Below are 24,578 nucleotides of genomic sequence, written 5' to 3' on the forward strand. Positions count from 1 at the left end.
CAGCTGAGGATTTTGGTATCCATGGGGGGGGGTGGAATCTGGAATGGATCCTCCCACAGATACTGAGGGTTTGCTGTATTTACCTTCAATGGTAACTTAGTGCTACAACGCTGCCAAAGAACAATGGCTGCTGGGATGATAACATGCTCCAGTGTTTGGAATTTAGCTTCATTGTGTTCTGGGTGAATCACCTCCTTCAGGGACCTGTACTTCCTCTTCTGCCTTCCCCAGCAGTAGTCTGTGTGGGCATCCTGCAGCATATATCATAGTGACAGCTGACGAGTACTCTACTCAGTAGTGCTAAAATGAAGCATGTACCCTTCCATACATGCTTCTTTCCTGTACAGCATTAAAGGAGAGGTGGACAGAGAGTGCTGATCATCCACCAATAAAGCTTTTGTGCAACCATGGGCAGACCATGGTATGATTCAGTGTTGCATTACATAAGCAGTAATACTGCTTCCAGTTTGAAGGGACACCAACCATCCCAAATACTACCTTCCGTCAGTTGTGGAAGAGAACCAGGGTATTTGTTTCTAAGAATACAATAAAGTGTAATGAATGGTGTACAGAGAAATGTTACTTTATGTTACTATTCTAACACACAACAATTTGTGCATATATTTGATGCGCACTACATGTCTTGGGCTCACCCTGGCCATTAGAGTTATCTGCTTCTTCAGAATGCAGCCTCCATTCACCACCTGCTGTTAACCAAATAGACAACCTCAATTATAGATTCATTTTTGTGCAGTACATGCCATCACTTTAGTGGTTGAGGATAACAATACTTCCAAGATAACCTATTTATCTAGTGGCTATCACCAACATTCTTTCCCACTCAGCTTCTTTAATAAGTAATGGTGCACAAGAATTGTTTGCTGATTAACTTTTGACAGGAAGTTTGAGTTTGTAATGTTGAAAGACACACACCTGTCATTTCGCTGGTGTGTGTGTTGGAGGTTGCTTCCATGTGCAGGGAAATGGTAACAAACTGAACCTGTGACATTGCAATGCTGCATGAAATTATCCAAGGGTGCACTGATGGTCAGGGTGCCTCTCATACCATATCGAATGGCCAACTACCTTTCACATTTTCTTCATTTCTTTGTAGAATGATAGCCTGGTATTGCTGGGGGAATACCCATCAAATTTTTCCTTTGCATTGAAAAAAATTGCACTTCAGTGTTTTGAATTTTCTATTTATTTGTGTGGGTGCATGTTCATACTCTCCTCTCTCTATGTCCCTTGCAGCTGCTTCAAATGAGACTCTGGAATGGGGGTGCTCTTCAGTATCAATTTTATTCCAGTTATGCTGAGCAACACTGAGAGCATGGTTTTTATCTCCTGTTTCCCCTGCTCCCTCCCTTACCACCATTTTTCTCCTTCCACCAATTAATGTCACTGTCTCCTTCTCACTCACACACTAGTCCCTCAGTCCAACACAATAATTCTCTCTCTCTCTCTCACGCACACACACACAGTTTTGAAGTGTCACCTCTTTCTCTCTCCCCCTCCCTCCCACCACCCAACTCCTCCTCCTCCCTTTCCTCAAAGCAACCAAAAAGCACTTCCTTGACTTCAGCCATTCTGAAAACACATCAACAGGAAGAGGGTTGATGGTACAATTCTTGAACGTTCCAGCAGCCATTGTCCTCCATTGCTTCCTGGGGCTAGGGCAGCTTTCCCTCTGCAGTGCTACAGTAATACACCAGAACAGTGTGATGGCATACAGTCAGTTGATAAAAGTATCAACATAGCATTGGTATGAAGAGCAAGAGCAGCATAACCCAGAGTAGCAAAGAAACATTTTTAATTAGCACACATGGACATCCCCCCTTTGTCCATTGTGGCCATTTTTCTTTCACAGTTATTGTTTTTCTTGCTCCATTGTAACAACTCCTGGCTTTCTGTCTACCCTGATCTTTCTAGCCAAACTAGAAGCATTTTAAAATTAAGTTTCCACAAACAGGAAATGTTTGTAAACAGACACCATTATATTAGAAGAAATATTAAAGACTTTAAGACAAACTAAATGAATGAGCAGAAAAGGGAAAACACATCCTACTCGGAGTTGAGTTGCTCCCTCTGGTGGTGACTCCTTTGAAGTCTGTTTCCTGCCTACCAGAGTAATAAAAAGGAATCAACCCATAATAGGATGCTTCTACCTCTATCACTGAAAAATGCCCATTTTACTGTTCTCTTGATTTCTATCTTGGTTGCTTTCATTTTTTCCAGGTATTTTTCATGCTTTCCGTCCATCCATTTTCTTGCACTCCATGCTTTCTTCTGTCCTTCCTTCTTTCTCCCTTTCCACCCCAACTCATCTGCAATTGGCATTTAAAAATAGACCTGGCCACATACCGATTTCTCCCTGGGCCACCCCATCAAGTGAATTGTCTTTTCTGATAACTAGCAGGTTGCCAGTTCTTGCTGCTGATTTATCCAAGGCAATCCAAGACCAGTAGGACCACCTGAGAGCTATTTAGTCAATGCCAGCAATAATAACAGAGAGAGGAGTTGTCACAACAAGTCCTGGAAATTATTGACATCTTCTTAAGCTTTACTGCAACAGTATTCATCTGCTTTGTTATAGTGCTGTTGTGAAGTTCTCATCCAAGGCTTGAATACTTTTGAAACATTTTTGTGGTGGTGAAATCAGCAACAGAAACATTACTTCTTGTATCTCACTCATTTTCAATCAAATATCAAATCCAGTATACTCAGACAACTCTTCCTCTGCAGGGTATCTTGTTGATTCCTTCAGCATCCAGCAGATGGTTCTAGTGTACCATAGATGTTGCTTTAATCAGATATATGGTTCAAAAAGACAGACAGACACACCACCCCTATGTTTTAAATTAATCCTGAACCTTGTGGAATTAATATAGTGTTACATATAAAGACTTTTTTTCTAGCGCAATCTCAAATTATACAATTACTTCAATAAATATTGCCTTGGATAAATACTTGGACAGCTGAGGAAAAAATATCACTAAATATGAGTTTTAGGGTACAATAATAATGACCAAAGAGATCAATATAATTAAGGAAAGCCTATATGGACATGTTTATTCTAAAATTAAAGACTGAAAGCACTGAAAGATGAAAGCAGACTGGAAGATGATAACTAATACACAGTTCAGAGAGATTGCAGGAGCTGTGTACTGCAGAAAAAGAAAGCTACCATGTACAATAACATAAAAACAACAGAACAGAAAATGTAATACAAAAATAGAGTGTGCATAAAACATAATTTAAGCATCCTGCAGTCTAAGGAAACAGATATAAAGAAGCGGGGTTAACTTAGTTGTATCTGTTACTAGAGAAGTGAGACATACATACAGTTAAATCATCTGTTGGAAGTTTTCAAAACGTTCTTGTGTATTTCATCTTCAGCTATAATTTCTCATGCAGAACAAATGGTACTATTCGATATTTTGTTTAATATGCTGAAAATGCCTCTTGATATACAGTACTAGATATAAAATCACCTATCCTTTTAGGTGATTATGACTTCTCATTCTGTCCTCTGTGGTACTAGCTATCCCCCTCCCATTTACTCTTATCTGCAAATTTGATAAACATACATCTGATTCCATCATCCAAATCATTTATAAATGTGTTACACACAGGAACCAGAGTAGAACTCTGGGGCACCCCATTTGTCACTTCTCTGCAGGATAAAGAGGAGTAACTGGTGAGGACTCAGTCAACCAGTTACAAATCCACTTAACTGGAGCACTGTTCAGTCACATTTTACCAGCTTGTCTGAAAGAATCATCATGGAAGACCTTGCCAAATGCCTTACTGAAATCAAGGTATACTACATGAACAGTAGTCCCCTGATCACCAGAAGAAAGTTAGGTCTGTCATAACTTGTTTTTATGAAACCAGTGCTAAGTATTAGAAATTACAGACCTCTTTTCTAAGTGCTCACAGACTGATGAATTATCTTTTGTGGAAACTCTCTTGGTACCGACCATTCCTTTTCTTCCAATCTGCTGGGGCCTCCCCTGTTCTCCAAGAATTCTCAAATATTGACAAAGGCTCTGAAATTATGAATACAAGTTCCGTTAGTAACCATGGATGCAGTTCATCTTGACCTGGAGACCTGAATTTATTTAGAGTAGCTAGGTATTCCTGTATGACCTCATTACCTATTCTGAGCTGAAGTCTCCTTGCTGAATGATTTGTTCTATTTGCAGTTTTCCTTTTGGGAGGAGACCAAGCAAAGTAAATGTTGCACAGTTCTGCCTTCTCTCTGTACCCTATTAAGAGCTCCCTAAATAATGACCCTACCATTTCCACATTCTTTTTCTTGGTCTGAAAATAGGGGGGGGGGGGCAAGAAACACCTTATTTTATTGTATTTAACCTGTGAAACAAGCCTGACCTTGTTCTAAGTTCGAACATTTCTGACTTTCTCTCTACAAGTACTAGCTATTCATTTTTCTTCCTCTTTAGCGATTTCACCTTTTCTCCATTTCTTGTACATGTCTCTTTTAAATCTTAGATCATCTGAAAGTTCTTTATATATCCATTCTGGTTCCTTTTGATACCCTCCCCTATTTTCTTTCTCACTGGAATTGTCTGCAATTGTTCCTTCGGTATCTTGCTCTTAAAGAAAATACCACCCATCATTATCTCCCTTCCCTTTGAACATTTCTGATCATTGGATCTCACCCAGTACTGTATTTCCCTAAGTACTGAAATCAGTTTTAAATTCCAGAGGGCGTGCCCAATTACATTTGCCCTCCCCTTTCCTCCGTACATCAAATCCCAACAGGATGCAGTTACTGCCACCCAAGACTCCCATTACTTGTATTCTGTTGCCCAGTCTTTCCTTTTGGTTAGGATTGGTTGCACTATTTGATCCCTTTACTGCCTCCTCCATCTTCTGCACGAACTGTCAGCAAGATAAATGATGAATTTGTTAGACCTTATACTGTTGGCAGAGTTTCACTTCCAACAAACATCAGTGTGGTACTAGCTATCCCCCTTCCCATTTATTATCATCTTCAAATTTGATAAGTGGTTCACTATATGGTTCAAGAGTGGTTCACATCACAATATTTCTTCATTTTTAATGTCTGGCCATCTGTTCTAAGAAGGCATAATCCATGTCACGTTTGGATTGGGGGCATCTATAACAGAATCACAGTAATATCTGTATTGCTTCCCTTTGCATTTATTTTTACTCAGGTGCATTCAACACATTTTCCACCATTTACCTCACAGGCGTTTACACATCATCATCATCATCATCATCATCATCATTATTATTTTACACTTTATTTTAAAAAGTGTGCACACATCCTTAACACGGCATTCCTCTTTTTCAGCAAAACTGAATTCATGTTTTCCCACTATAGCCACCAAACCCATCTCTGGGGGGCTGGGAAACTCTAGAGCCAGTTTTTGGTCAACACTGACCAGGTTCCACCAGCAGTCATTTAGGCTTAGCCTACGATTTATAGTTTGTTCTTTTTAAATGTATTTTGGAAATCAACATAAACTCAAAGCATTGTTGTGGTGCAGTGGCTGGTGAGAGGCCTTACCTCCATTCTAAATGCCATTTGTCTTGCATCTGAGGGACAGTGGCAGGCACAGGTTTATCATCATTTAGCTCAGCGGCAGGTGACAGTCTCTTCCTCCACAGCTATTACCATGTTGTCTGTAGAAGGGCAACCAGCATCTGCTGAACTTAATCCTCCTCCTCACTGAGATTCCCTTTTCCTTAAGTTTCTTACTTAAATTATAACTAAGCATGGAACTGTCAAACTGAGAATTTGTAAGCTGCAAAGGTAGCCTTTTTGACTGAAGGCCAGGGTATACATACTCTAAATAAATTTTAGTAATTTTCTTCTATGTCTAATGAAACTAATTTACAGCGACTGCTGTGACTATGCTTTGTGGTTATGAAAATATCACTGCCTCCTTAATCACCTGTGTAACTGGCTAGACAAATCCACCCTTTTGCTGAAGTTGGGGAGAGACTAAACTGTTGCCTACATATGTCAATGTGAAGAAAGTAATTAATACAAATCCACATGTGAGCATAATTTTGTAGATAGGAAAAACCGTTCTCCTTTTTATGTACCTCAATCCAAATGGGAGAGGTGGGCTAAAAATAAATATTATTATTATTATCATCATCACACCAGCTTCGCCTTATGCTGAATGAATAAACATATTACACTCTTTTTCTCCAGTGAGCTCAAGGAAGCACACATGGCTCTCTTCCTTCCTTCGGTAGCCTGTCTTGCATCTATTAATCTGATGCCCTACTTGTTTTATTGCCTCTACAAAACTTTCAGACTGAGTAAGCACATAAGTACTAAGCATTCTTTTTTATACTATGGCAGTAGATATATTTTGCATCTACATCTAAGGCACCTTTTTAACCCTGAAGGTTGAATCTGCCGTTTCCACTTACTCCTGTTATGGAAGCCCTGCTGTTTCAAAAGAAATTTAAAAACTCAACCATCACAACAAAATCCAGATGCAAGATGGTACAAGTTTTATTCATTTTCATGCATCCAGCTGATGAAGGAAACTACCTAAAGCTGTCATTAACCTCGCCCTCAATATTGTTATGTAACTAACAGGTTGAATCGATAGATTTTGAAGTGGTTGGCTACAATTTGGGACAAACTTTATTGGAATACAAGGTACTCTATGGCAAAACAGTTTTTCATTCCTACAAAATCTGCTGCACACCAAATAAAAGGACTGCATTCAGTGCAACCAATTTTTTTTTATTGCCTGACAAGCACTTCCAAATATAACCAAGGCTATTTTTAAAAAGTGTTGCTTATACCAGTGTTTGCATTTTTCACTTCTGTAAAACTTAACACCTCCTCAACTGAAACACATAACTTTAGCTGTTAAAATTCAGGATCCCATGTGGAAATGTGCTCCATTTTTCTGGCACGCTACCAGCTGTAGGAAGCCAATCCCCACAGAAAATAGGTTAGCCAGGTCAGGCCCAAGATATATTTGAAGCAAATCTAAAACCCCCCATGTCTAATCTGTAACCTCAATTCAGCCTCAACTACGAACTCTGAAGTAAGGAAATACAAAGACCCTCTTTAAACCTCAGAAGGGCTGTAAGAGAGAACTGTAAGAAAAACCAGTGTGTTTATACACAGACACTTGTCCCTCCATATTTGCTAGAGTTAGGGGCACAAGACCCCCATGAATATGTAAAAACCGCAAATAACAAAAGCACCATGTTTTTACCTCTCTAGGAATAATCTCTAGGTCTTTCAGTGCAACTTTTAAAGCTGACCACAGAGTTGCATTGGAGGACCTAGATATTCCTAGAGAGAACACATTAATCAAATCCGCAAACATCAAAGCCGCAAATAAGGAAGTATGAGTGTACAGTGCTCCCTCGGGTTACGAAATTAATTCGTTCCGCGGCTAATTTCGTAACCCGAAAACCTTCGTAACCCGAATTGCCATAGGCGCTAATGGGAAAAAAAGCCGCGGCTCCATTTAAAACAGCGCCGGCGTTTTTTGGTAACCCGAAAAAACGTTCGTAACCCGAAACAATAAATCCCTATGGGATTTATTCGTATCCCGAAAAATTCGTAAGCTTGGTAATTCGTATCCCGAGGTACCACTGTATAAGTAAGTATGAGTAAGGAAGTCTAAGGGCCCTTTTTTAAACCTCAGAAAGGCTGTAACATACAGAGAACCGTAGGAGAAAGCAGTGTGTGTGTCTTTCTATATATATTATACATAGATATTTCTGACAAGTACATGGAAAAACAACAGCAAGGAAATGCCTCAGAGGAGGGTTTGCACATACTGGGAAAAGCAGTACTATTAATATACATCAAGTTTTAGCAATAGTTCAAAACCTAGGTAAGTTCTAAAAAGAACATAATAAAACCCTTGAAATTAGGACTCAGACAACATGGTTGTTGTATGTTTTTTGTTTGTCTGTTTTATTGTTTATTTTTTATGTTGTAAACTTTAATAAACACTTTTGTAAAAAGGCTGCTGCCTGACCCTGTCAACAGAAAAGAGGACAGAAATCCCCAACTTGCTCCATCTCTCCACCTAGAACCCTTTCAGATAAGCTCCTTGAAGCTCACGTTCTACCAACTAAGGCTGCATCCACACTGGAGAAATAACCCGCTTTGGCACCGCTTTAACTCTTTCTGGCTCAAGGCTATGGAATTCTCCAGTGTGGATACAGCCTCTCGGAGACTGTTGAGGGGGGTTCCTATACAACCCCTTTTTGGAGTCCTCAACGCGACTAAGCTTCCCCTTTCCGCGAGGAAGCGGAAAAAACCCCGTTAAGAGCACATCCAAACAACTTCCTCCCTCCCTCATCCCCCGATTCCTTCCACGCTGAGAGAGACAACATGGCGGAGCCGGACAGCCAGTCCTCCCGCTACGCCTCTCTTCTCCTCCCTTCCCCCTTCATTCCTCTTTCGCTCAGCAGTTCGACGAAAAAACAAAAACAAAAAAAATCTGCCCCGGCGGCGGCTTTATATACCGTGGGAGGGGGCGGGGGCGGGGGGAACGGAGGGAGTGGGCGGGGCGGACAGCGAACCAATCCCTTCCCTCCTCCAGCGGGCTCGCGCTCACTTCCCCCAACGCCACGCCTACTTTTTCTTTATCTCTCATTCTCCCCCCTCCCACCATTAGAAGAATCGCTAAGCCCCGCCTCCCAAATCCAACACCTTTCTTGCCTGTACAGTATTATATACGCTTGGGGGGGAAACGGAGCTAGTGGGCAGGGCGGGGAAAGAACGAATCCCTTTCTCTTTTTCAGCCAGCTCGCGCTCACTTCCCCCAAAGCCACGCCCACTCTCTCTCTCTCCCCCTCCTTTAGAAGTCTCGCTACCTTCGAGCTCGCGCTCACTTCCCCAACCACGCCCACTTTTTTCCTCTCTCTCTCTCTCTTCCCTCCTCCCTCCTTTAAAAGGCTCGCTAAGCTCCGCCTCCCACATCCAACACCTTTCTAGTCTTTTGACTCGCGTACGTGCGCGCACGCGCACACACACGCACAAATGTGAACGGACGCGCGTAACTGCTAGCCGAGGAACCAACTGCGCGTGCGCAGGAGAAGAGAAAGCGCGAGAACGTGCGCGCGCCTTTTTTCCCTTCCCCTTGCCGTCAGTCAGGCGCGCGCGCGCGCCCCAACCGTCGGCGTCGGTTATGTTTGTAGCTCCTCCCCGCAAGAGGCAGGGAGCGAGGGGCGTGGCTTGCCCTGAGTCCGGCGGCGGGCTCGTCGCCCGTCCCTCAGTAACTTGCCCGCTGCCTTTTTATTAGGCGAGCCTCGCCGCCGCGGAGTTTATTGGCGCCGGAGCCGCAGCGCGGAGAGAGGGAGCCGGGCTCGAGTGGGCGGCTGGGCGGTCGGGGCTCGCTCCCCCGCCGGCTGGTCCGGCTGGCTGGCCGGCCGGCGTCCCCGCTCGCCGCTCTCGGACGATGCTCCGGCTGCTGTCGTCGCTGAAGTTGGGTCGGCTGTACCGCTACGCGAAGCTGGCGTTGCTGGGGGTGCTGGCGGCGGCGCTGGCCCTCAACTCTCCCTCGCTGCTGGCCTCGCTGCAGCGGAACGAGCTGGCGGAGCGGCGCTTCCTGGCGCTGAACAAGTGCCCGGCCTGCTGGGGGACGAGCTGGTGCCGCAAGTTCCTCAACGGGCAGCTGCGCCTGGAGAGCTGGGGCCGCCTCCGCCTCCTCGACTTCCTCAACGTCAAGAACGTCTACTTCGCCCGCTACGGGGAGCCCCGCGAGGGCAGCCGCCGCGTCGTCCTCAAGCGCCTCGGCTCCGCGCGGGAGCTGGCCGACATCGACGCCAAGATCTGCCGCCGCGCCACCGGCAGGGGACGCTGCGACCTCCTCCAGGCCCTCCACGCCACCGAGTTCGCCAGCGTCAACGGCGACGTCCGCCTCCTCACCCCGGAGGTCGTGGAGGGATGGTCCGACCTGGTCCACTGCCCCTCGCAGCGCCTCCTCGACCGCCTCGTCCGCCGCTACGCAGAGACCAAGGACTCCGGCAGCTTCCTCCTCCGGAACCTCAAGGACTCGGAGCGCATGCAGCTCCTCATCACCCTCGCCTTCAACCCGGAGCCCCTCGTCCTCCAAGTAAGGCTCCGCGAAGCCAGACATCGCCTGCCTTGCCAGGCCTTTCGCGCTGACGGATTCAGGCTGCATCCACACTGGAGAATTAGCCCGCTTTGGCACCGCTTTGGCTCTTTGCTATGGAATTCTGGGAGTTGGAGTTTGTTGTGGGCCCGGAGCGGAGCGGGAGCTCCGCTCCGGGCCCCACAACGAACTCCAACTCCCAGAATTCCATAACAAACAGCCAGGCGAAGTCAAAGTGGTGTCAAACCGGGCTAATTCTCCAGTGTGGATGCAGTCTTCAGAGGGGGTTTGCCATTGGTATCCTCTGAGGCTGAGAGCGTGGGACATACCCAAAGTCGCCCAGTGGGTTTTCGTGGCCCAGCTGGGGATTTGAAGCCTGGTCTCCGGAGTCGTAATCCAGGGCTCTAACCACTACACCGCAGTAGGTCTGTGGAATCGTTGAGTTGGAAGAGATCCCAAGGGCCATTCAGGAGCATAGAATCAAAGCACTCCTGACAGATGGTCGTCCAGCCTCCGCTTAAAAACCTCCAAAGGAGTGTGTTCCACTGTTGGACAGCTCTTACTGTCAGGAAGTTCCTCCTAATGTTCAGGTGGAGTCTCTTTTCCTGGTTTGTAGCCACTGCTCCATGTCCTAATCTTTGGAGCAGCAGAAAACAAGCTTGCTCCCTCCTCAACGTGACATCCCTTTAAATATTTAAACAGGCATATCATATCACCTCTTAAACTTCTCCAGGCTGAACATACCAAGCACCCCAAGTCTCTCCTCATAGGGCAGGGTTTCCATCTTATTCCCCTTGGTGGCCATCCAGCTCCAGCTCCATGCCTCACCTATGGCTAGGGTCCGCATGTTATTCACCCCTGCCTTGCTCCATCCTCAATATAGCACTCCTTAAAATATTTAAACATGACCATCATTGTTCACTTTTAACCTTTTTTTAAAAAAGAAGGCTAAACATACCCAGTTCCCGAAGCTGCTCCTCATAGAGCATGGGTCCAGACCCTTCAGCCTTTTGGCCACAGTCCTCTGGACACACTCCGGCTTGTCCACATCCTTCATGGTAGCCCCAGTTCCCTCCCCCCCAGCAGCACATTGTAGGGGTCACTTAGTTCACATCAGCTTTCCCAGAATTGGATCAGGCAGGGATCCTGGAACTGGTGTTTTGTTTTGTGTGGAGTGAGAGGGTCACTCAGTATTGCCTGACAGGTTGTTATTTTGGCTGCTAGCAGGGAAGCGCAGGTACTTTTCCTATCCATTATCATTCAGACATCCTTAAACTGGAAGACTCTTATGAGCGTATTATATATGTACTGTATAAGAGCCCTCCATGCAGTAGCTCTGTCGACCATGTAGCAAACTACAATAACGTCAAAAATGCACAAAACAGTGATACTTTATGGGGCCAACCAAAACACACAAAATATATGTCACAGGCTTTCAGAGCTCCACTGGCGGCTTCATCAGGCAAATGTGTTAAAAACCATACAGCCGGGGGGAAGTGTGGCTGTTAGTCCCAAGCCTGCATTTTGTCATGATGTGTGGAGAGACAAGCAAACCTCTCCTCCTCCTGGGTACTCCAGGAAATAAAATGTAAAAGCTAGTAGCAAGAGAAAAAGAGATGCTCTTCTTGAGATCCAGGTTACCTCCCTCCTTTGTGAAGCTCCAAGCTGCTTTGTTAGGCAGAGGGCACTGAATTTCTCCATGTGTTCAGTGTACCTTACTTCCAAGTAAGTGGGCATAAGATAGATTGCAGGGAGGGCTAAACAGCAGCAACAACAATAAAGATCTCTTAATATTTCTTGGTGTGTCACCATTTAGTACACTTTGGATGGATAATTCCTAAGGAGGCTCAACAACATGGAAATCTTGGTGAACCAATTTTGCCAGACCATGTCAGGACAGAGGGAGCAGCCCTTCTCCAGTCTGGTCTTGGGCTGGGAGGTCCATGTGGTCAGTTTTGTAGTTAGAATCATAGAGCTGGAAGAGACCGCAAGGGCCATCCAGTCCAACCCCCTGCCATGTAGGAAATCTGAATCAAAGCATCCCCAGCAGATGGCCATCCAGCCTCTGTTTGAAGACCTCCAAGAAGGGAGACTCCACTACACTCCGAGGGAGTTTGTTCCACTGTTGGACAGCCCTTACTGTCAGGAAGTTCCTCCTAATGTTCAGGTGGAATCTCTTTTCTGGAGCTTGCATCCATTGTTCTGGGTCCTAGTCTCTGGAGCAGCAGAAATCAAGCTTGTTCCCTCCTCAATATGACATCCCTTCAAGTTTTAAACAGGGCTATCATATCACCTTTTAACCTTCTCCAGTTGAAGCCGTGAAGCTAAAAAGGCTGTTTGTAAGGCTTTGGTGTTATTTTTCTAGATCAGCCCAAATTTGTTTTAGTCCTACAGTCTGTCTCTGCTGCCTGCGTCTCTTCATATTTTCCCTGGGTTCTCATGGGCTCTTATGGTGGTGATCACCCTCTTGTGTACTGCTTTTCTAAGCTGGGACTCCCTTTAGTTTTTCCTGTGGGGGAGTCCCTCTTAAAAGCTTTCTGAATTTGCCATAGTGAAATCAATGCAGTTATGTATAGTACAGTATTGTAGTTTTTCTCATGCTATCTTGATGTGGGGATCAGCAATCCCTCCCCCCCCCCCCAATGTGCCAGAAATAATCAGTTTGAGATGGCTTTAACTGCCTGGCCCAATGCAAGGGAATTCTGGGAACTGTAGTTTTGTGAGACATTTAGCTTTCTCTGTCAGAGAACTCTCTGTCACAACAAACTACAATCCTCAGGATTCCAGCACTGAGCCAGGGCAATTAAAGCAGTCTCAAACTGGATTATTTGTGCAGTCTGTTTTGGACCTCTGTGTACTCACTGGGTACAGTTGCATCCTTTTTGGAAACTACACAGGGACTGGCAGGCAATGGCTCATGGTCTAGCACCAGTCCAGGACCACCAGTTTAAGTAGCATCAGGGCATAGCACGTTAAGGGCATTTCATTGTGGCATAAGCATTGTTGGATTCCCTTAAGATACTGTAGACCTAGGCATTCTGTGTCCTCCATATTTCACTCTGTGTTGACTAGAAAGTGAATTCTAAAACATGCAAATATCCCTAAGTATGCACTGGAAGCTGTTTTCAGCCAATATACGTAGTATACCAGCCTTTATTGAGATGCATTTGCGTCTGCCTTTCCCACTGGTAGCAATATTGCAAACATTATTTTTCCTTTCCTGGTTGATTTTTTGGAATTGTATATAAGTGCTGTTGAGAACTGGGTGTTTTCTTAATGCTTCTAGTTCAGCCCATAGTGGTAAATCCAGTTTGTTTTCTTGTATAGTCAACTGAATTAAATCAGTTGAAATTTGATATAGTCGGTTGAGCTGTGTTGTGCCTGGCCTAAGCTTTTTTCCAGTACTCCCATTAGCTGTAAGCGCACAGAAATACAAACAGCCACAACAATCTCCCTGGATATGTCTATAACCAAAATATTTTAAGTTCAGATGCACAATCCTAAATTTGTATACTTGGAAGTAAGTGCAAATATTTTCTTAGGGTTTTTTTTTTTTTTAAATCTTCAAATGCCATTATTGAATCAGCAGAATAGTTTCTCATGTTTTTCTTCCTTATGGGATAGTTTTTGGCTTTAAACATTCAGCTACATTACTTTTAAAATTAGAGTTACTCTGTCTGTTGTTTTTATAGCTGTATGTAGTGTAACTTATTCACCTTTCGTTCCTTTACCTATTGATATTCAAGTGAAATTGTATCTGAGAGAAGAATTAGTATCTCCATTTTTAATTTGTGATGGCAAGTGTCAGTCTTTTACTTTCTTTTAAATGGCTTTCTTTTGGCAAACTTCCCCTTGCAAGTAATCATTGATGGTTAAATGCCATTGCTCAGATAACAGATTTAGTGGCTTTCTAGCTAAAGACAAGCAGCTTCTTATAGTTGCTGTATTGATTTAAATTTAAGCTTTTCATTAATTTTATCATAGTATTAGCTGTTTAATCAATAGTTTTTTTGCTGTTGATAATAAAATATTTTGATTGAAAATTGTCAAATATTATACTGTTCATCAAATTCCATGAGCAAACGTTCTAGATATTCTCCAGTATCTTTAGGACAAAGATACATTTAGAATTTCATGGCAATACAGACATGTTCTTGTATTGGATGGGTTAATTTGATAACGAGGAACAAGCTAAATTTCATGCACGCTATTAAAAAAAAACCTCTAGAGATATGGTAGTATAACCAAAAATATCCCTTTGCCTGTTAGCATATTTACGTCAGCTCAATTAAGTATTTGCCAGTAAATGGTATTTATTTTTATGAACCTATACACATTGGTTATTCAGAAAGCTAGTTCAGATGACATGCCATTGCTTTGCATAAGGAAAATCGGACATACATCAAATTTATGTTAGAGCAATGACATTTTAACAGAAAATAAAACACATTAAATAGTTCTGAGTAACTTTTGTCTTCATTTATTCTTTAGTTCTTAAAGAAATTTCCTAGTGGCAATAAATAAGCTAAAAGAACAGTTGATTTGCTTTCCCAAACTAGAATGGTTGACAAAGCAGGATAAAGTGGAATGTTAAAACAGCTGGTGCTCTGTTCAGCTGCTTAGTGACTTGGTATAAACCAGCTGGTGTATGTCTTTAACATTTCTTAAAGGACTGCCATTAACATGAAAGCTAGACAGGACTTTCCAAGATAGTTTCATTTTAGATGCTTTTTCTGTTAATAAAAAGTTCAGTATTGGCAGACATCCTAGTATAGCAAAGTGGTCTAGTATAAACACTATTCTTGAGAGAAGTATCTGTTTGCTGTGCTGGCCTGGAGTAAAGTTGTGATTAGTGATATTGCTTGTATTTGAAGGTAACATGAGCCTTACATCTGAATGATGGAAAGTTTTAGCAAATCCCTCTTAGCAAGAGCACATTGAAATTCAATAGTAAGTACTGTAATGCATTTTACATTTAGGAATATTGGTGTGTGCCTTCAAAGTCATTTTAAACTTAATGACAATGTATCATGAGCTTTTTGCGGGGGTGGGGTGGGGTGTGTGATTTACTCAGGGGGTCGCCATTGCCTTCCTCTGAGGAAGAGAGTGTGTGACTTGCCCAAGGCCACCCAGTGGGTTTCCATGGCTGGGGGCGGGGGGGGGGGAGGAGGAGGTTTGAACACTGGTTTCCCAAAGTGCTATTCCAGTACTCAAACCACTATTTCACACTGGCTCTCATAAACTAACTTGTGGAGGGAGACCATACTGGTATAGCATGTACGTAGCAGGTCTTAAAACCAAGAGGTACTCTTGTATGGCTGATAGTTTGAGGGCTTACCTGTTTGATAAAGCTTTATAAAGTTTGCTGTGGGCTTCTTCAGTAATCTAGCCAGATAATTTTGGAAACAGAATATTCTAATGTCTTACTGTGTTCTTGGTTTCAGAAATACTGGCATTTCCTTTTTAACATATTTATTAAACATTTTGCAGAAGACTTGTAATAGGTGCCAGTTATATTAATAGTGCAATTCTGTAAATGTCTACACAAAGGTTATAGGTAAGTCTCATTGAACTTTATGAAATTTATTTTCAGGGATGCATCTATACGTTGCATCCTAAGAGGTATAAATAATACTGTAGCTCTATTTTTAGCTTTTTGAAAAATGAAATTTAGCCTTTTATTACATACAGTCTTAAAGAGGAAAGTGATTCTGTCCAAGACAGTTATTATTATATGTACTGAATATTACAGTATATCCAAATTGTTACTGCAGTGTTCTCTACAACTCAGGCACTCCTTAATATCTAACTGCTTCAGAACCTGCAAAACTTGTTTGTCAGAAATAGTATACTGTAGCTGTTTTTAGGGTCTATAAATAAGCACACTTCTAAAAGGCATTACAGTATTATGTTTATTTAGTATTTAAGTAAAAGGTACTGTTATGAGGATTAACTAATGTTGCTGATTTTTCTATACAAATGCTTAATAAGTCTGCAAATTGTATCGTAAACATGAATTATGTAAAGCTTTTTGGCATAAAAGTCCTTGGTTGTTGTTGTTGTTGTGCAACTTCAGGTTGTTTTGGACATATGGCAATCCTAAAAACCGATTACTGGGTTTCCATGGCTGAGAACCCTGATTCCCAGAGTCATAGTCCAACGTTCAAGCCATTATACCACACTGGCTCCCAAAAAAGAAAAACAGTCTTTATATTCTGGATTAATATTAGAACATATTGAATGAAGGGGTTAAATGGGGTTTAGAAGTTCAGCTGGCCAGGCTATATGAATATGACTGGGCACTAAATAAAAGGTTTGAATTTTGATATTACAGTATAATGAGAAATGTGTCTTGAGTAATCTAATAAACTACAGTGATTCTTGGATTATAAGACTTTTGTCAGAGATTGGAAGCTTAGTTTGAAGCCTATTTAGAGTATGGATTACTGGTAAAGTGGCAGTGCTTATGAAGTGCACATTGCCACAACAGACAGCTTTTATTTTAGCCAGTTTTGAGATTAGTTAAGCTTGACCTACATTTGAAGAGATTGTCAAGGCGAGAGGAAAAGCTTCGTGATAGAAACATCTCTCACAAGGACACCTTATTTATATTGTTTATTGTTTAGATAAAAACTCATTTTTTTGGATACTGTTAATCTGGGTACCTAGAAACACTCAGATTTATTTATAGCATTGAAAAATATAAATTAAGCAGTCTGTTAGATGTTAATGGAAGAATTAGGTAAATATTGCCATCAAAATTATCTGATTGAACTGGGCCCTGTATGATAGCTAGCTGTCAAACAGTGAAATACAAATGCAGTTCTGTGGTACACAAAGTAATTTTGCATAGTGCACAATTAAGGACTGTAAACATTTTGGTAAAATTATCTTTATTCTGTTTTCAACAACTGTTTGCTTGTTTGTTATTTATCATCTATCTTGCGTTTTTCCAGTCATTCTACAGCTGATTCCATCCTAATTTTGAATTCTTGTTTGTGCGCACTGGAAATTGGGTTGTTTGACAAAAAATGTCATAATGTTTAAAACTGAGATTTATTCCTCCTAAGTAAATTTTCAGTTACCTTGCTACTGCTATTTTCTTACCTTATTAGTTTTAATCTGTGGTTTTCTTTTTGTTAGCTAGTTCCAAGTATAAATAATTTGCTTACTATTGGGTTCTCATAGGTTAAATGCTTTTTAAACAAGTACATACTATATTCGTAATGTTTGACTCCACCAACAAGAGTAGATGGGCACCACTGTAATGATTAAATAAAACACCAGTGTTTTTGTAGAACCTAATTTCAAGATTGTAATATCTTGTAATGTGCACAGATGTTTTTAAAGCAGAAAAGCATTTATATTGAACAAATATGTAGTGGCTAGCCAGGCATGACAGATTGCTTTAGACCAAAACAACTTTAAAGCAAAACAGTTTAAAATCAGTAACCAAGCAAACCAGTTCAAATAAAGTTTTCCATATTTATCAACTAGATAGTTCCTAAACAGAAAGCAAATACTAATTAATTGATATAACTGTGTGTATATTTGTGTGTGTGTGTGTGTGTGAGAGAGAGAGAGAGAGAGAGTGAGTGTGTGAGAGAGAGAGTGTGTGTCAGGCAAAAAGACACTATGCAAGAACTGTGAATAATTTTTAAAAAGAAATTCTTGGGTGGTAACTGATATTTTGCTTTCACATTTCTGTGCCCTGTGAATTTTAAAGCTGAAATGAGTCTTCTTGTGGCATATGTCTTTTCCTAACCTGCTGCAGCAGAGACTCTATATCCCACCTGCCACAGAGCAGGGCAGGGTTTAGTAGAAACTAGATTCAGGTCTGCTTATAGATTTCTAATTGATTTTCAGTGGATAAGCTATTGTTTTTGATTCCCAGTTAACTAATAATAGTAATAAAAAGGTACCATCTCCTGGATTAGACAGCAGAAGTTTGTAAAAACTAGGAGTCAGGTTTTGTGTGAGGACAATTGAGAGCCCAGTTGTGGAACTGAAAAGAATACAGACACTGGGTAGATTACCGCCCTACACTCTTATAATGCTGCTATTCCACTTTTACTACTCTGGCTGCCTCCTGTTGCATTCTGAGGTTTGCAGTTCAGTCACAGTGAGACTTAAGAGCTCTCTGTCTGAGAATTCTAAATGCCCCTCCCTAAACTACAAATCCCAGAATGCAACAGGAAGCAGCCAGAGCAGTAAAAGTGGAATAGCAGCACTATAAGACTGTAGTGCAGTAATCTAGAAGGAGCCCTGGTGGCACAATGGTTAAATTCCTGTACTCCAGCCACTCACTCACAAACCACAAGGTGGTGAGTTCAGTACCAGCCAGGGGCTCCAGGGTCGACTCAGCCTTGCATCCTTCTGTAGATGGCTGAAATGAGTACCCAGTTAATGGACCCAATCGGTTTATACATTGTAAACTGCTTAGGGAGTGCTTAAGTTCACTGATAAGCAGTATAAAAATGTATTTGGTATTGCTGGTAGGCCAGAGCCTATGTTTAATTATAAGAGGGCATCCATTTTCCTGAGCTATTATTTTTTACATGTCTCCAGCTGGTAACTTGAGATTCTTAGATAAATTCCAAAAAACTTCCAGAAGGCTGAAGCCTCCTCTGTCTGCTAAAGAAACATCTCGTCTTACTCCTTGCTATATGCATATTCCATTCTACTTGATTTGTATGCTGTTATCAGGAGTGTGTGTGGAGAGGTGGCCCATCTCATCTCTTTTCTTTTTAGGCTCTTTCTCTTGCAGATCATGGTGAAATGGAAGGTCATAAATGTGATGGTATTATCTCTCCTGTACATAAGGGTAATACATAAGTGAATGGGAAAGGAGTGTTAATGCACTTCTTCAGTTTCTGCTCCTGTGTCATGAATGTTCAGACATTTGTAAAGAACTTAAATCCTCCTTTTTGTTGCAAATGCAGCTATGGCCCTATACAGACAGACCAAAATAAAGCTGCTTCGAGTCGCTTTGGAGGTATGGTGTTTTAATGATGCATGAGTCCTAAGAGTCTGGAATCTGCACCAGAGCTGCACTCCAGTCCTTAGGACTGGAGCGTGGCTTTGGTGCGGCTTCTGGACTCTTGGACGCATGTATCATTTAAAGAGCATACCTCCAAAGTGACCTGAAGCAGCTTTATTTTGGCCTGTCTGTATCAGACCTATGTTAAGATTCCTATAATTAGTGACTGCCTTTGTGTTTACAGAACACTTATGTCGATGGCTGTGCACCAGAACTATGTCAAATGTAATCCATTCAGTTATCATCAGTAACTGTTCACTGTCTTCTGACTCATTAGTGCAAGCTGATTCTCTTTCTCTGTATGATTGTCATGGTTAGCAAAATGTCTTGTATTTGCCTGCAAGGATCATCAAAATGCTATAAACATGCATTACTTCATAAGCGGAATGGTTAGCTGTGAGTACTGGGGTGATAAGGATTCTGTCCCAGGGAGTTCACACTGCAGATGGAATGTAGAAGCTTTTCTTTTTTGACACACATAAAAGTCATGCACATATTGCTTGGGGCAGAGTGGGTTTTTTTATCAGTTGGCTGAACTCAACAAAATGGCCCTATGGCTTTGGTCTTGAATAACATATTTACATTGCTATACTGTAAAAATATGTGATTATATAATTAATAAGGCTGCTATCCACTGTCCAGGAAATCCTGGGTGCTTGGCCTCAATTTTTTTCTTGTGACAGTTCCTAGTGCTGTGCTGCCAAGCTGCCTTTTGGTTTTGGTTTCTGAGTTTGTTCCCAGGATTTTCTGCATTGACAAGGCATTATTCCTCAGTGCCAAATGTGTTCAGTATCTGGCCCACTGCTGGAACTTGCTACAATAAGCAGTAGCACATTATGCTGTGCTTTATGTGTGCTTCCTTGAGCTACTGCTGAGTAATGTTAAACATGTCTCTTTCCCAGTAAACATAGAGCAGCTGAAATTATTTCATGAAGTAATCGGTAGTTTGGAGCTCTTCTCCATTATCTAACACATTGCCAGTTAGGATAAGTCAGTTTCATTGCAGAAGAGCTTTAAAAACATGTGTGCTTTTTTGGGGAGAAATTTTCACAAATAGGCTTTATTGGTCTGTTAAATCAAAAGCTTGTAGCTTTCATTATGAATGTGTTTTAGTTGTAGCTGTTTATTGGATTTTAGTGTTTTACTGGGCTGGATCTTTTAATTGTACTACTGGGTATGTTAATACTTTTGTTTTGGAGTTTATTATTCAAATTTTATATTAGAAGCTCCTGTGAGAATGTTTATATCTATATAGTCAGCTTACATTTATATATTGAATAAAATAACTAATATCATGGATCATACAATTTTGATAATAACCCCAATGTATGTATTTTTTTACAATAAATATGAAATAACTAATGAATATGGTACATTCTTGGGAGACAGTTATTATGTGCAATTTTCTAACTTTACCATGGTGACTTGAACGATTTAATAATTGAAATTGTTCATCTGTAATATCTTTTTGACAGCTGGAAGAGGAGCCAATCAGAAGTCTGAGATTAAGGAGATAACAGGCTCGACATAGTTATACGTTCGTGTTGATATGCTATCTCTATATGTATTTATTGTCATTTCTATGACTCCTTGTGTTATGCTACAGTAGTACATGGGTATTGTACAGGACACTAAGGCTGAGAGTGTGTGATTTGCTCAACATAACCCCAGTGGGTTTCCATAGATGAGCAGGGGTTTGAACTCCTTATCCAACACTCAAGCCACTACACCTTGCTGGCTCTCTATGCCAGAAGATAGTTACTGTATTTTCTGGCGTATAAGGCTACTTTTTAACCCAGGAAAATCTTCTCAAAAGTTGGGGTCGTCTTATACGCCGGGTGTCATCTTATAGGGCAGATGCTGAAACATCTGAGCTGGACTGGAGAATCTGCAGTCGCCGCATATGTAACTGAAGGGCGGAGCAAGCTGCAGGCGTCCGGGACGCCCGGGATATGGAAAAAAAGCCATGTTTGCAATACTGCTCTTGGAGACATGGGGGGCTAGGCAGGCAGGGAGAGCTAACCAATCCAAGCAGACTTTGTATACAACAAGTTTTCCTGCTAAGTATCTGCATGTCATAAGCATTTGAATTAAAATTACCATATTGAAATCAAATCTGATGTTTTTTAAATTTTTATTTGGTGTGTGTTGGAAGAGGGGTAGTCTTATACGGCAAGTATATCCCAAACTCTATATTTTAACTGGAAAAGTTGGGGGTTGTCTTATACGCCCAGTCATCGTATACGCTGGAAAATACGGTAGCTATATTTGAGTAAATAGTACAACTAAAATGAGAAGATACAGTGGGCTCCTGGTATCTGGTGGATGTTGGTTCCAGGAACCTCCATGGATACCAAAAACCATGGATGCTCAGGTCCCATTAAATACAATGGCTTACTAAAGTGGTGCCTCTTACATAACATGGGAAAATCAAGGTTTGCTTTGGAAATTTATATATTTTAAAATATTTTCAAGCTGTGAATGGTTAAATCCATAGATATGAGAAGATCTGTAGTTTGGAAGGTATATGACTCACTCTCTGATGAAAGTGGATTCTAGAATTTGGGGAGGAGAGAATTTCTCTGGATAAGAATTGGAGGGTTAGGTAGGTCCAGATGGAATTCATGCCTCTATAATCTCAGTGGTGCCATAAGACCAAGAGGATTCTGTGAACTGATATATTAGACTAGGTAAAAATCAGTGTTTTATTTTTAAAACTTTTGAGATCTTTGCAATACATAAAGTTAGCAATGACCCAAAACACAGGGACCAAAAGAAGCAGCCCCCAAATGGCTGGAAGCCACTTCGATGGTGCCCTCCAGTCCAAAGGACCGGAACAAAAGGAAGCAGATTTAAACCGAGTCCTGGTGACACCAGCTTGGGACTGCAGGCAGCTGCCCTCTTTGGAAGTGGGCTGTGCAGTTGCTGAAGTCCTGGCCCGATTGCAGCCAGAGGCCACTCCTTCCCAACTGTCTGCTCTGCACCAAATAATCATTTCAGCAGATCCTGGTTGGTTTTTACAGTATCAAAAATTTTGCAGAAAATCCATATAGTACAGTAGATAGGAGATGATGGGATAGAAGGAGGTTAAGGTGTGAATGAAACCTGCATTACTGGGGAATCAGACAAATAAGGTACAGTTGGCCCTTCTTGTACACAGATTTTTTATACACGGATTCAAGCATACACGGTTTGAAAATGTTCAAAAAAGTATAAATTTACCTTGATTTTCCATTTTTTATAAGGGACACCATTTTGCTATGTCATTATATTTAATGGGACTTGAGCATACATGGATTTTGTTATACACGGGGGATCTTGGAACGAAACGCCAGCGTATAACAAGGGTCCGCTGTATTAGGAGACCTGGATATAAACCCCCACTTGGCCATGAAAATTGCTGCTTGTTCTTGGGCCTCAGAAGATTATTGTGAAAATAGCAATAGCAGTTACATTTCTATACCGCTTTATACTGAACTTAGCAATCTCTAATGTGTAAGCTAATTGCTCCCAACAAGCTGTGTATTCATTTTAACGACCTCATTAGAGTGTCTGGCTGAGTTGACCCTGGAACCTCTGGCTGGGGTTGTACTCACAACCTTGTGACTTGTAAGTGAATGGCTGCAGTACCAACATTTAACCACTGTGCCACGACTAAAAGAGGAAGGAAGACTATCTGTTCCTTGTAGGAGAGTAGCATATAAATGTAACAAATAATGAAGTAAATTCAGGGAAAGTGATGCACTGAGAGTAATTGTTAATATCTCATTTCTGTAGGGAATTTTAGTGGCCCAATTATTCTGAAGGCATCAGGTCCCATCTGATGTTAGAAGCTAAGGAGGGTCAAGCCTGGGTAGGCCTCCCTTACATGGGAGACCACCAAGGTGTATACAGGTACTGTTAGCTATATTTCACAGGAAGACAATGACAAACCACCTCTGCCTAAGAAAACTTTGTGAAATTCATGTAGTTGCCATAAGTCAACAGGCCACACAAATGTACATGTGTGCATACACACAGAGAGAGAAACTCACACAGAATTGTGAAGTCGAAGGCTTTCATGACCAGCATCCATAGTTTTTTGTGGGTTTTTCAGGCTATGTGACCATGTTCTAAAGATTTTCTTCCTGATGTTTTGCCAGCATCTGTGGCTGGCATCTTCAAATGCCAGCCACAGATGCTGGTGAAACGTCAGGAAGAAAATCTTCTAGAACATGGCCACATAGCCCGAAAAACCCACAAAAAACTATCACACAGAATCCCCCCCCCTCTTTTTTTGGAAATTTGGAGGGAAAGGGGGTATTGTTGTGTCTCCTTGGTTTTAATCTCAAATCAAGTTGCACTGACACTGCATTTAAAATGTAAAAATAAAAATAGGTATATGTGCAGATAAGTCTTATGGAAATCTTTTTTTAAGTTGGTGACACCATGAATGTAGATTAGTAGATTCTAAAAGTCAAGGCTTCTGGAATCAAGTGGGCCACTTTGCTAAACAGGTACAGTAACAAGAGCAATAGCAAGTACATTTCTATACTGCTTATCAGTGCACCTAATAACTCCCTAAGTGGTTTACCATGTGTATGCTAATTGCCCCCAACAAGTTGAGTACTCATTTTAGCAACCTCAGAAGGATGCCAGGCTGAGTCGACCCTGAGCCTCTGGCTGGTATTGAACTCACAACCTTGTGGTTTGTGAGTGAGTGGCTGCAGTACAGGCATATAACCACTGTGCCATCAGGGCTCCTCAAGGTATAGTGTCACAGGTGCTTTACAGACTGCCCAAAAGGGCGGTCTGAAAAGTGCCATCATTTGCAGCGCGGAGGAGCCCCAGAGGCCAAACCGCACGACTCCTCCGCACCGCAAAAAAGAAGCTGCAAAATGCAGCTTCTTCTTGCAGCGCGCTAATGACGTCGCAAGGCGCCAATGGATGGGTGCCGCCATTTTGTACGCGCTGAGTGCGTACTAGGGTTAGGGGCATCCGGAAAGGACGTCCCTTTCTAACCCTAGTACGTGCGCGGCACGTACTTTTTGCCCATGCGGAACGGGCCACAGATATCCAAGATAGTTGAAGTACTACGGTCAAGATAAAATGCAATTTTTGTAAAATTGCTAGTATTGAAAATAGAAATTATATTTGAAATAACTATAGTCACAATATTTGTGTTGTTATAGTAAGATAAGTCAGGTTTTCAACTTTCAAGTGTAAAAGGAGAAGGATGTTGAAGACTGAAGAATTACTTATGTATAGGTGTACAGATACATGAAATGATGAACAGGAGGGAAAGAAGAGGGAAAACATACGGCAAGCTTCAGTTATCAATTAAATTGAAACTTTTGTGGTTAGATGTATATTACTGGTTGCAGTGTGTGCTTCCCTTCTATTGTTGGTGGAATCAGGATTTCCTTACAGGCAATGGGCAGTAATATTGTCAG

The 24,578-nt window shown here is 41.8% G+C and overlaps 1 protein-coding gene across 1 annotated transcript in view; it reads left to right on the plus strand.

The window, feature by feature from the left end:
* Positions 1 to 9,118: 9,118 nt before the first annotated feature.
* Positions 9,119 to 24,578, plus strand: part of DIPK2A (divergent protein kinase domain 2A) — a 21,923-nt gene continuing 6,463 nt past the window's right edge. The window contains exon 1 of the mRNA XM_042458320.1: positions 9,119 to 10,106. Within this exon, the coding sequence (XP_042314254.1) occupies positions 9,450 to 10,106 (657 nt within the window). The 5' untranslated portion in view covers positions 9,119 to 9,449. The remainder of the gene's footprint in view (positions 10,107 to 24,578) is intronic.

This window comes from Sceloporus undulatus, chromosome 3, assembly GCF_019175285.1.
Source record: "Sceloporus undulatus isolate JIND9_A2432 ecotype Alabama chromosome 3, SceUnd_v1.1, whole genome shotgun sequence".
NCBI lineage: Eukaryota > Metazoa > Chordata > Lepidosauria > Squamata > Phrynosomatidae > Sceloporus > Sceloporus undulatus.